Here is a 12,775-nt window from a genome sequence, read left to right on the forward strand (position 1 = left end):
TGACACCTAATAGTTATAAATGTTGGGGTGAGTGACACCTAGTAGTTATAAATGTTGGGGTGAGTGACACCTAGTAGTTATAAATGGTGGGGTGTATGACAGCTATGGACTTATTATCAACCTGGTATCTTAGGAACCTTTTGACTAGACGGCCAGAAAATATCTAACCCCAACCAGAACTACAAACTAAAATAACAACAAATACTTTAGTACTTTCTAACATGGCCATCTAGTGACTACCACATTATAGACATACAGTAGTCTACAGTTAGGTGTGCAATAATCCAGTCCTTGAATGCTACAGTATCTTGTGCTTTTCAACTTTACCTTTCAGTCAATGACTACTTTCACTGATTAATAAAGCACCATAGAGACGTAAAACAACCCTCCATTTTAATCCTGGAGTTATGCAACTAACAACCATGAGCCATACTGTCCTGTCTATATAGGACACAGAACATGCTATATTTAACACCTTGCATGATTCACTGAGAATGACTCAAGTGTTTCCATAGAAACAAGAGGGGCATATATTCCACTCTATGTAGTGTAATTCAATCTTGTGGATTAAGTCAGTTTCCTTCTGTTTGGTGCCTAATGAACACAACCCTGGATGATTGACATGTCATGACATGATTTTAAAGTGACAGTTCACTCCAAAATAAAACTTTGAGTTGTTTTCGAACCTGGGAAGTGGCATGAGATGTGGCCTCATCTCGACATTAGATCACTTTTCAGGTTCGAAAACTTTGAAGTGTACTCACAAACTTTGGAGTGTAGTCCAAATGTACTAGTCAGACAGTCAGTCAGGGATAGCAGCTGGTAGAGGAACAATGTGATTGTAGAGGAACAGACAGGTCCCTCTGTCACGCTCTCATTTCTTCAGTCCCTAGTCTGTCCCTATATTTCACTCTCCTTGTTCTTCTCTTTAATTGTTCTTATTTTCCGTCACCCCCTCTTGCACACACTCATTTCTTCTCTTACCCCACTTTCCCTCTCTCCCTTCATTTCCATCATCCATTCTCCCTCCTCTTTCTCTAGGATCTATGCAGATGCCAGAGCCTTAGGGATTCAATCTGACTAACTGTCTTCTACTTTCTCCCCTCCTCCGCCTTCTTTCCTTCCTCTTCATCCCCCCTGCCGACCTGCACACCTGCTCCACATCCTCCTCTCAGTCTCTTTAGAGGTACAGCACTTCTCTCGATTTTTCTATTGCTCCTTCCTTCACTCATGTGCTCACTCCTTCACCTACCCCTCAACTTCCCTCCTAATGCTCCTTCCTTCCTCCCTCCCCTTTACTCACTCACCCCCCCTTACATCCATCTATCCCTACCCACCCGTATCTCTCCGTTGTCGTCACCGGTTGCTAGGCGCCGGCCGTCCCAAGAGAAGCGGCAGCTGCGGACACAGTCCTGGTGGCCGTTCAACAGGCGCACGCACTCCCACGATGCACTGCTCCACACCTGAGGGCCAATGAGAGGAGAAACAGGAGGTCACAAAAGTTTGTCGAAAGTAAAATAAAACATTTTCAAATATGCTCTTTTGAACATGCCATAGCAATTTTGGTTAGGCCACTTCTATATGCAGAGTGCCTTGGTTAATTCAATTGAATAAATGTCCTTTTTCCCTGAAGGCCTATCTGTCTATTGTTTCTCTATGCTGCTAGTCTGGTAGACCACTCAACTTAAAGAATGGAACAAGCGCTCACAGATAATGAAGCCTGGCATCAATTAAAGCCTTCTGGCTGCTTCTTTGATAGATGATACTGCCCATACCATAATGCTATTTTTTTACATTGTATTAACCCATCCACCACCGCCCCTCTTCGGAGGACAAATATTATTTATTTTTTTACAGCTTTTCTGCTACATATACATACATGGTACTTTTATATAAAGCAGTCGCATAACAATAATACATTACCAAACTATGTATTATTACCAATCCCACCCCGCAGCCACTCTCAGCCCATCCCACCTATCACCATAGACCACCCTCGTTTGGTTTCCATCTACCAGATATTTTTCAATTGTACTGTGATGTTTGACAATTTTTTTACCTTTATAAAGTATCCACAGATTGTGCGCTAAAGATAAAAACTTTTCCTACTAGTACTTTATTATTATTTAATGACTGACTATGGCTTTCCAAATTGCCCAACACTGCTATTTGCAAGGTTAATGTTGTGATTTTTTAACCATTCCTGAACCTGTGACCAGAAACAAGCTACATAGGTGAAATACCAGAATAAATGATCTAGTGATTCTGTCTCTTTGCAGCAAAATCTACAGAGCTGAGATTGTTGTATGCCCCATATATATAGCATTCTGTCGGTGGCAAGAATTTATATAATCATTTAAATTGAAAAACTCGAAGTGTTGAATCAAGTGTAGTTTTTTGTACCAGTTCATAAACCATGTGCCATGGAATCGGTACGTCAAAAATCTCTTCCCATTTATTTTGCAATCTGTGTGGCACAGCTGTCAACATTTTTGTCCTCAAATGAATAGGGGTATATTTTTCTATTTACGCCAATTCCTTTCAGCCAATTTGTATCTTTAATATATGGCAAGCAAACAAGTTCCCTACCTTCTCCCTTTTCCACTTGCCTCCTCCATTGTGGTAGTGCTGCAATCAGTTGGTTGTAAATTAGGATTGAGCAGATATTCCCATATATTTTCGATAGCTGCATATGTGACATAACTCCTCCATTTCTAGTCATAATATCATTCATAAATATAATACCATTAAAAAAAGAATTATCCATAAGGAATGTTTTTTTTAATTAATCAGTATATTGTTATTTTATATAACATCTGTTTTATCTTTTCTGGAGGATAAAACTGAAATTGTAACCAGCTTTGTATGGCTTGTTTAAGAAAGGGCGATACTTTAAACAACATTTTATTTTCAAAAAGTGAATGGTTACCAGAAGTGAATGGTTATCTGTAGGAGGAATGTATATGGTGGGGTCAATTAAGGTTGGATATGAACCAGGGGCTTGGACTGTTACTGAGTAAGGGAAAGGCAATCACATGGTTGTGGTCACTGATAAGGAGGGAGAGCTGTGGATTAGTGAGGAATCGGGCCGAGGTCAGGTCACATTTAGGGAGAAGGAACAGTTTATTACCCACATCACTTACCTTCCTGCCTACCATTAAATATGTCATATTTAGAGAAAGGGAGGAGACCACCTAAAGTGGGGTATATATATATATATATATATATACACACACTTGTGCTGGTGGGAACATGTCTTTGTCTGTTCAGCTGTCTGACCCATAGGGTGAATAAACTTGGTTTGAGCTTTTCCTAGCTGTCCGTTAGTTTTACTCTGTTTAGAACCTAACATAATAAAGAATACTCTGTTTATTACAAGAAAACAATGTTCTTATTAAATTGTCTCTGTCTTTCTGTCTGTCCGTCTCACATGCTTGGAGAGAACATCACATGGTAGATGATTAAAAAGTTAATTTGGCACGTCTCGTAGTCATCTGAAGGTCAATAGACAGAGGGAGGAAGGGAGAGAGAAAGGAACAGAGGAGAGAGAGAGACAGATGAGTGGAACAAAAACCGTCAGTCTTATTCTATCTGACAAAGACGATCAGACTCAGGGTTCGGCTTTAACCTATGATAGCAGATAGAAAAAGACAGTGGGTGTATGTGTGCATACAGTGGCTTGCATTTTTCCTATTTTGTTTCCTTACACCTTGGAATTAAAATTGATTTTGGGGGGGGTTGTATCATTTGATTTACACATGCCTACCACTTTGAAGATGCAAAATATTTTTTATTGTGAAAAAAACAAGACAAAAAAACAGAACTTGAGCGTGCATAACTATTCACCCTCACAAAGTCAATACTTTGTAGAGCCACCTTTTGCAGCAATTACAGATGCAAGTCTCTTGGGGTGTCTCTATAAGCTTGGCACATCTAGCAATTGGCATTTTGGCCCATTCTTCAAGGCTAAACTGCTCCAGCTCCTTCAAGTTGGACGGGTTCCGCTGGTGTACAGCAATCCTTAAGTCATACCACAGATTCTCAATTGGATTGAGGTCTGGGCTTTGACTAGGCCTTTCCAAGACATTTAAATGTTTCCCCTTAAACCACTCAAGTGTTTCTTTAGCAGTATGCTTAGGGTCATTGTCCTGCTGCAAGGTGAACCTCCGTCCCAGTCTCAAATCTCTGGAAGACAAACAGGTTTTCCTCAAGAATTTCCCTGTTTCCCAGTCCTTGCCGATGAAAAACATCCCCACAGCATGATGCAAACACCACCATGCTTCACTGTGGGGATAGTGTTCTCGGGGTGATGGGAGGTGTTGGGTTTGCGCCAGACATAGCGTTTTTCTTGGATGGCCAAAAAGCTCAATTTTTGTCTCATCTGACCAGAGTACCTTACTCCATATGTTTGGGGAGTCTCCCACATGCCTTTTGGCGAACACCAAACATGTTTGCTTATTTTTTTCTGGCCACTCTTCCGTAAAGCCCAGCTCTGTGGTGTGCGGCTTAAAGTGGTCCTATGGACAAATATTCCAATCTCCGCTGTGGAGCTTTGCAGCTCATTCAGGGTTATCTTTGGTCTCTTTGTTGCCTCTCTGATTAATGCCCTCCTTACCTGGTCCGTGAGTTTTGGTGGGTGGCCGTCTCTTGGCAGGTTTGTTGTGGTGCCATTTTCTTTAAAAAAAATGTTATAATGGATTTAAAAATGGTGCTCTGTGGGACGTTCAAAGTTTCAGATATTTTTTTATAACCCAACCCTGATCTGTACTTCTCCACAACTTTGTCCCTGATCTATTAGGAGAGCTACTTGGTCTTCATAGCGCCGCTTGCTTGGTGGTGCCCCTTGCTTAGTGGTTTTGCAGGCTCTGGGGCCTTTCAGAACAGGTGTATATATACACTAAGATCATGTGACACTTAAATAAAGTCCACCTGTGTCCAATCTAACTAATGATGTGACCTCTGGAGGTAATTGGTTGCACCAGATCTTATTTAGGGGTTCATAGTAAAGGAGTGAACACATATGAACGCACCACTTTTCCTTCTTTTTTTCCTTCACTTTTTTTCATTTCACTTTACCAATTTGGACTATTTTGTGTGTGTCCATTACATGAAATCCAAATAAAAATCTATTTAAATGACAGGTTGTAATGCAACAAAATAGGAAAAACGGCAAGGGGGGGTGAATACTTTTGCAAGGCACTGTACGTGTGTGTGAGAGAGCGCGCGCCTGCGTGTATGTGTTTGTGGATGGCGGAACCACGGCCAACCCTTCAGACTACTATTCCACATCATTACCAGAGTGTCTAGGTCCAAAGCACTAATGAAAGCATGCTGGTCTAGTGAACAGAAATAAACAGTGTGGTTAATGGGAACACCAGCTCTGAACCATTACAACACACACACACCTCCAATGCCAATTTGGATGCTGACCTAATAGCCATTTCCACAGTGAGTGACCAACTCAATGATCCTGCAACTGACAGAAGACAGAGGGGGAAACAAGGATAGAAAATAGAAGAAAGAGGGAACAATACAAACTGATGGAGAGAACGAGGAAGGACGATCGAGGGCAAAAACGTGTGGGCCGGCTTGACCCCTGGAGGGGCAGGGAGGCGTGTGGGCCGGCTTGACCCCTGGAGGGGCAGGGAGGAGAGTGGGCCGGCTTGACCCCTGGAGGGGCAGGGAGGCGTGTGGGCCGGCTTGACCCCTGGAGGGGCAGGGAGGAGAGTGGGCGGCTTGACCCCTGGAGGGGCAGGGAGGCGTGTGGGCCGGCTTGACCCCTGGAGGGGCAGGGAGGCGTGTGGGCCGGCTTGACCCCTGGAGGGGCAGGGAGGCGTGTGGGCGGCTTGACCGCTGGCTAAGTTAGTGACCGCAGTAACCATCTGCTTCATGTTCACCTCAAGCTGCCAATGACCTTTAGTTGACCGCATAATAATGTACACTATACACACGGTTCTGAAAGGATCATGATATAGACAACATGTCTGTCTCACACAGATCTAAGGATTTAGGCTAGGTACTGTCACATACTGATGACACGTGTCTGTGTGTTACCTTGGCAGTCTTGTCAGCGGAGGTGGTGGCGAAGAGCTGTCCGTCAGGCGACACGTCACAGGCTAGCACCGCCCCCTGGTGACACACTAGGTCCTGCAGCCGTTCACCACTAGACATGTCCCACACCTGGGGGGAGGGAGCGAGAGGGGGAGACGCTTTCTGTGTCACCTCCATCTAGTAAATATCCTTCAGTTCACGTAAGTGCACACTGATCGTAACTTGTTGCTTTTAACAGGTTTTGCATGCATGCGTGTGTATTTCTAAGTCTTACTGTCTGTCTGGTACTGCATGCGTGTGTGTTTCTAAGTCTTACTGTCTGTCTGGTACTGCATGCGTGTGTGTTTCTAAGTCTTACTGTCTGTCTGGTATTGCATACGTGTGCTTGTATTACCTTGATGGTGCCGTCAAAGGACCAGCTGAGGAGATGTGTCTCTGAGGGTGAGGTGGTGAGCAGAGAGAAGCATCTGACCTGCTCCTTGTGGCCCTCCAGAACCACACACTCACCTGTCCTCCACCTCCACACCTACAGGGGGGAGAGAGACAGAGAGACAGCGAGAGAGAGCAAGAGAGAGCGCGATCACCTTCTGGTACTGGAGTGGGTAAAAGTTGCACCTCAACCAGGGATTTAGCACAATCAGAGTTATTGAGGGTAAGCTGATCCTGGATCTGTGCCCAGAGTGGGAGTATTCAGCTGCTATGAGGGAATGGGCACTGCGCAGAATATTGGCCTCTATGCAAATATCTCAGACAATAATTGACATCAAACTCTTACCAATGTTGGGTTTGTGAATGTACCATTCACCCCCCTCACCACTCCAGAAGTCAGTGGTCAGAGTAACAGCTATATTTACTGTATAGATCTATTCACATTCCCTGTAGGTCAACATTTCCTCAAAGTGAATCTATCCACCAAATACCCCCTTTTCAGCGAAACTACTCAAACATTATTCATATAAACAGGAGACGGTCCATGGACAGTAAGGGACTAAACAGGAGACGGTCCATGGACAGTAAGGGACTAAACAGGAGACGGTCCATGGACAGTAAGGGACTAAACAGGAGACGGTCCATGGACAGTAAGGGACTAAACAGGAGACGGTCCATGGACAGTAAGGGACTAAACAGGAGACGGTCCATGGACAGTAAGGGACTAAACAGGAGACGGTCCATGGACAGCAAGGGACTAAACAGGAGACGGTCCATGGACAGTAAGGGACTAAACAGGAGACGGTCCATGGACAGTAAGGGACTAAACAGGAGACGGTCCATGGACAGCAAGGGACTAAACAGGAGACGGTCCATGGACAGTAAGGGAGAATACAGGAGACGGTCCATGGACAGTAAGGGACTAAACAGGAGACGGTCCATGGACAGTAAGGGACTAAACAGGAGACGGTCCATGGACAGTAAGGGAGAATACAGGAGACGGTCCATGGACAGTAAGGGACTAAACAGGAGACGGTCCATGGACAGTAAGGGACTAAACAGGAGACGGTCCATGGACAGTAAGGGACTAAACAGGAGACGGTCCATGGACAGTAAGGGACTAAACAGGAGACGGTCCATGGACAGCAAGGGACTAAACAGGAGACGGTCCATGGACAGTAAGGGACTAAACAGGAGACGGTCCATGGACAGTAAGGGACTAAACAGGAGACGGTCCATGGACAGTAAGGGACTAAACAGGAGACGGTCCATGGACAGTAAGGGACTAAACAGGAGACGGTCCATGGACAGTAAGGGACTAAACAGGAGACGGTCCATGGACAGTAAGGGACTAAACAGGAGACGGTCCATGGACAGTAAGGGACTAAACAGGAGACGGTCCATGGACAGTAAGGGACTAAACAGGAGACGGTCCATGGACAGTAAGGGACTAAACAGGAGACGGTCCATGGACAGTAAGGGACTAAACAGGAGACGGTCCATGGACAGTAAGGGACTAAACAGGAGACGGTCCATGGACAGCAAGGGACTAAACAGGAGACGGTCCATGGACAGCAAGGGACTAAACAGGAGACGGTCCATGGACAGTAAGGGACTAAACAGGAGACGGTCCATGGACAGTAAGGGACTAAACAGGAGACGGTCCATGGACAGCAAGGGACTAAACAGGAGACGGTCCATGGACAGCAAGGGACTAAACAGGAGACGGTCCATGGACAGTAAGGGACTAAACAGGAGACGGTCCATGGACAGCAAGGGACTAAACAGGAGACGGTCCATGGACAGTAAGGGACTAAACAGGAGACGGTCCATGGACAGCAAGGGACTAAACAGGAGACGGTCCATGGACAGCAAGGGACTAAACAGGAGACGGTCCATGGACAGCAAGGGACTAAACAGGAGACGGTCCATGGACAGTAAGGGACTAAACAGGAGACGGTCCATGGACAGCAAGGGACTAAACAGGAGACGGTCCATGGACAGTAAGGGACTAAACAGGAGACGGTCCATGGACAGCAAGGGACTAAACAGGAGACGGTCCATGGACAGCAAGGGACTAAACAGGAGACGGTCCATGGACAGCAAGGGACTAAACAGGAGACGGTCCATGGACAGTAAGGGACTAAACAGGAGACGGTCCATGGACAGTAAGGGACTGAACAGGAGACGGTCCATGGACAGTAAGGGACTAAACAGGAGACGGTCCATGGACAGTAAGGGACTAAACAGGAGACGGTCCATGGACAGTAAGGGACTAAACAGGAGACGGTCCATGGACAGTAAGGGACTAAACAGGAGACGGTCCATGGACAGTAAGGGACTAAACAGGAGACGGTCCATGGACAGTAAGGGACTAAACAGGAGACGGTCCATGGACAGTAAGGGACTAAACAGGAGACGGCCCATGGACAGTAAGGGACTAAACAGGAGACGGTCCATGGACAGTAAGGGACTAAACAGGAGACGGTCCATGGACAGTAAGGGACTAAACAGGAGACGGTCCATGGACAGTAAGGGACTAAACAGGAGACGGTCCATGGACAGTAAGGGACTAAACAGGAGACGGTCCATGGACAGTAAGGGAGAATACAGGAGACGGTCCATGGACAGTAAGGGACTAAACAGGAGACGGTCCATGGACAGTAAGGGACTAAACAGGAGACGGTCCATGGACAGTAAGGGACTAAACAGGAGACGGTCCATGGACAGTAAGGGACTAAACAGGAGACGGTCCATGGACAGTAAGGGACTAAACAGGAGACGGTCCATGGACAGTAAGGGACTAAACAGGAGACGGTCCATGGACAGTAAGGGACTAAACAGGAGACGGTCCATGGACAGCAAGGGACTAAACAGGAGACGGTCCATGGACAGTAAGGGACTAAACAGGAGACGGTCCATGGACAGTAAGGGACTAAACAGGAGACGGTCCATGGACAGTAAGGGACTAAACAGGAGACGGTCCATGGACAGTAAGGGACTAAACAGGAGACGGTCCATGGACAGTAAGGGACTAAACAGGAGACGGTCCATGGACAGTAAGGGACTAAACAGGAGACGGTCCATGGACAGCAAGGGACTAAACAGGAGACGGTCCATGGACAGTAAGGGACTAAACAGGAGACGGTCCATGGACAGTAAGGGACTAAACAGGAGACGGTCCATGGACAGTAAGGGACTAAACAGGAGACGGTCCATGGACAGTAAGGGACTAAACAGGAGACGGTCCATGGACAGTAAGGGACTAAACAGGAGACGGTCCATGGACAGTAAGGGACTAAACAGGAGACGGTCCATGGACAGTAAGGGACTAAACAGGAGACGGTCCATGGACAGTAAGGGAGAATACAGAGTAAGATGAATACAAAGTGAGGCTGTGCTGTTCTGATTTGCAGCAAGGTGGTGCTCTGGATAGTGTGTGTACTTCTGATAGGCAGATAGGTCTAGCAGTGGACAGGCTGTCCTAAAAACAGAGGAGAGGAGATGAGAGAAAAAGAGGAGATGAGAGGATATGTTCAGTGAGGTGGAACAGTAGAGGAGAGCTGTTAGGGGTGACAGAGCAGAACAGTCCGAAAACATCACACACACACACACGTGCACACGCACAGACACAAAGGGAGGGAAATAACAAACCACAGAGAAGAAGAAAAGAAGGATGAGAAGGGCCCCACCCGTATGGTGGTGTCCTCAGAGGAGGTGATGAGTGTGTGTCCCTCCGGGGTGAACAGGCAGTGGAGAACTGTCCTGGTGTGACCCTGAAGAGTGGCTAGAGAGGTCCCCGACGGCACCTCCAACACCTGGGGAGAGAGAGGGAGGAAGGAGAAGGGAGAGAGACAGATGATTCCATTTCAATCCTTTATTACTGTGTCAAAAGAGCAAAAACAAATCTATTAAAATCATGAGTTGACACACATCCCAAGAAGTTGGAGGTGTTGACTAACAGAATAGTAAACTTAGATTTTTTTTTATAAGATAGTCACACACTATATTTTGCTCCCAAATGTGTAAAAACAAGCAACTGCTCAAGTGAGATGGAAAACAGGAGACAGAAAGAGGAGGGAACACTGAGATATTTAGAGGGGAAAGCTGGGAGGATAAATTGATAACCTTCTGACTGTCTATGGGTAAGCCTAGACCAAAACTAGTAAAAGAGCAAAATAAAAATATATAGAATAAAAAAGGAGACCAAAGTAATGCATTTGGGTTGACAGTGATAAGCTCATAAAAAAGGAATTTTGTAAAATATTACCGGGCTCTGCATGCGATTGATCAGCCCATTCGGAGAATAGATCTGCCCTGACTGCTTTGTGTGAGGGTTCGACAGAACACTGTCACAGCAGGAGAAAAAGCAGCTCTGATGCCCAAAGAACTGCCTTCAAGTTACAAAACTACTTTAATCTTATAAGGGAGACAACGGAAACTCTGACAACCTAGAGTACATTATTGAGGTCCTAGAAGTCCAACTGTCTTAGAAACTTCCTGCGCCATCTTTGCTAACTTGACTGAGTAGTTGGACTAGAATTTTAAGGCTGAATTCTGTTGACATTGAACTATTGGAAATTATTGCAAACTTAAGTTATTAAACATACTTGAAGTCTATTAATATTATCGCAAAATAATTCAACCCAATTAACCCTCCTGGTATGATATCTGTAGTGTAAACCAATAATCCAAAAGGCAAAGAAACACACAAGCTCATAACTTTAGACGAAAAATGACTACACATGCACGCAAGCATGCACACACAGACACTCACAGACAAGGTGAAATCTCAATCTAGGATTCACCTTGTACTAAAATATTTAAACCTCTCAAATAAAACCCTACTTACATTTACATTTACATTTAAGTCATTTAGCAGACGCTCTTATCCAGAGCGACTTACAAATTGGTGCATTCACCTTATGATATCCAGTGGAACAACCACTTTACAATAGTGCATCTAACTCTTTTAAGGGGGGGGGGGGTTAGAAGGATTACTTTATCCTATCCTAGGTATTCCTTAAAGAGGTGGGGTTTCAGGTGTCTCCGGAAGGTGGTGATTGACTCCGCTGACCTGGCGTCGTGAGGGAGTTTGTTCCACCATTGGGGTGCCAGAGCAGCGAATAGTTTTGACTGGGCTGAGCGGGAACTGTACTTCCTCAGAGGTAGGGAGGCGAGCAGGCCAGAGGTGGATGAACGCAGTGCCCTTGTTTGGGTGTAGGGCCTGATCAGAGCCTGAAGGTACGGAGGTGCCGTTCCCCTCACAGCTCCGTAGGCAAGCACCATGGTCTTGTAGCGGATGCGAGCTTCAACTGGAAGCCAGTGGAGAGAGCGGAGGAGCGGGGTGACGTGAGAGAACTTGGGAAAGTTGAACACCAGACGGGCTGCGGCGTTCTGGATGAGTTGTAGGGGTTTAATGGCACAGGCAGGGAGCCCAGCCAACAGCGAGTTGCAGTAATCCAGACGGGAGATGACAAGTGCCTGGATTAGGACCTGCGCCGCTTCCTGCGTGAGGCAGGGTCGTACTCTGCGAATGTTGTAGAGCATGAACCTACAGGAACGGGTCACCGCCTTGATGTTAGTTGAGAACGACAGGGTGTTGTCCAGGATCACGCCAAGGTTCTTAGCACTCTGGGAGGACACAATGGAGTTGTCAACCGTGATGGCGAGATCATGGAACGGGCAGTCCTTCCCCGGGAGGAAGAGCAGCTCCGTCTTGTCGAGGTTCAGCTTGAGGTGGTGATCCGTCATCCACACTGATATGTCTGCCAGACATGCAGAGATGCGATTCACCACCTGGTTATCAGAGGGGGGAAAGGAGAAGATTAATTGTGTGTCGTCTGCATAGCAATGATAGGAGAGACCATGTGAGGATATGACAGAGCCAAGTGACTTGGTGTATAGCGAGAATAGGAGAGGGCCTAGAACAGAGCCCTGGGGGACACCAGTGGTGAGAGCACGTGGTGCGGAGACAGATTCTCGCCACGCCACCTGGTAGGAGCGACCTGTCAGGTAGGACGCAATCCAAGCGTGGACCTTGCCGGAGATGCCCAGCTCGGAGAGGGTGGAGAGGAGGATCTGATGGTTCACAATACTTCAAACAAACGCGTGAGAAGGCTAGCCGAAGGGCATGCCAACCAGAGGACGCTCTGCGATGCTACTGGGAAACGGGTTTCAAAAGGTTGCCAGCTCACCTCAAGGTTTGGGAATGAGGCAGCAGGGAGGGTGCTCAGGGCGATATGGGGGAAAGGTTGAGTAAAACATGTTAGCGTTAGGAATACTAGTTTGGCTT

General features: G+C 46.4%; 1 protein-coding gene across 5 annotated transcripts in view; it reads right to left on the reverse strand.

The window, feature by feature from the left end:
• The window catches only part of LOC139566041 (apoptotic protease-activating factor 1-like), a 65,065-nt gene that overhangs the window by 26,754 nt on the left and 25,536 nt on the right, over window positions 1-12,775 (reverse strand). For 2 of the 5 annotated variants that reach the window (XM_071386882.1, XM_071386881.1), the window contains exons 22-25: window positions 10,173-10,298; window positions 6,446-6,577; window positions 6,055-6,180; window positions 1,338-1,463 (exon numbers count right to left, since the gene is read on the reverse strand). In XM_071386882.1, coding sequence (XP_071242983.1) covers window positions 1,338-1,463; window positions 6,055-6,180; window positions 6,446-6,577; window positions 10,173-10,298 — 510 coding nt within the window. Of the gene's footprint in view, window positions 1-1,337; window positions 1,464-6,054; window positions 6,181-6,445; window positions 6,578-10,134; window positions 10,299-10,333; window positions 12,280-12,775 lie in introns of those variants that run through there. The other 3 variants (XR_011673039.1, XM_071386884.1, XM_071386883.1) reach the window with 3 other exon arrangements.

This window comes from Salvelinus alpinus, chromosome 37 (assembly GCF_045679555.1).
Source record: "Salvelinus alpinus chromosome 37, SLU_Salpinus.1, whole genome shotgun sequence".
Taxonomy (NCBI): domain Eukaryota; kingdom Metazoa; phylum Chordata; class Actinopteri; order Salmoniformes; family Salmonidae; genus Salvelinus; species Salvelinus alpinus.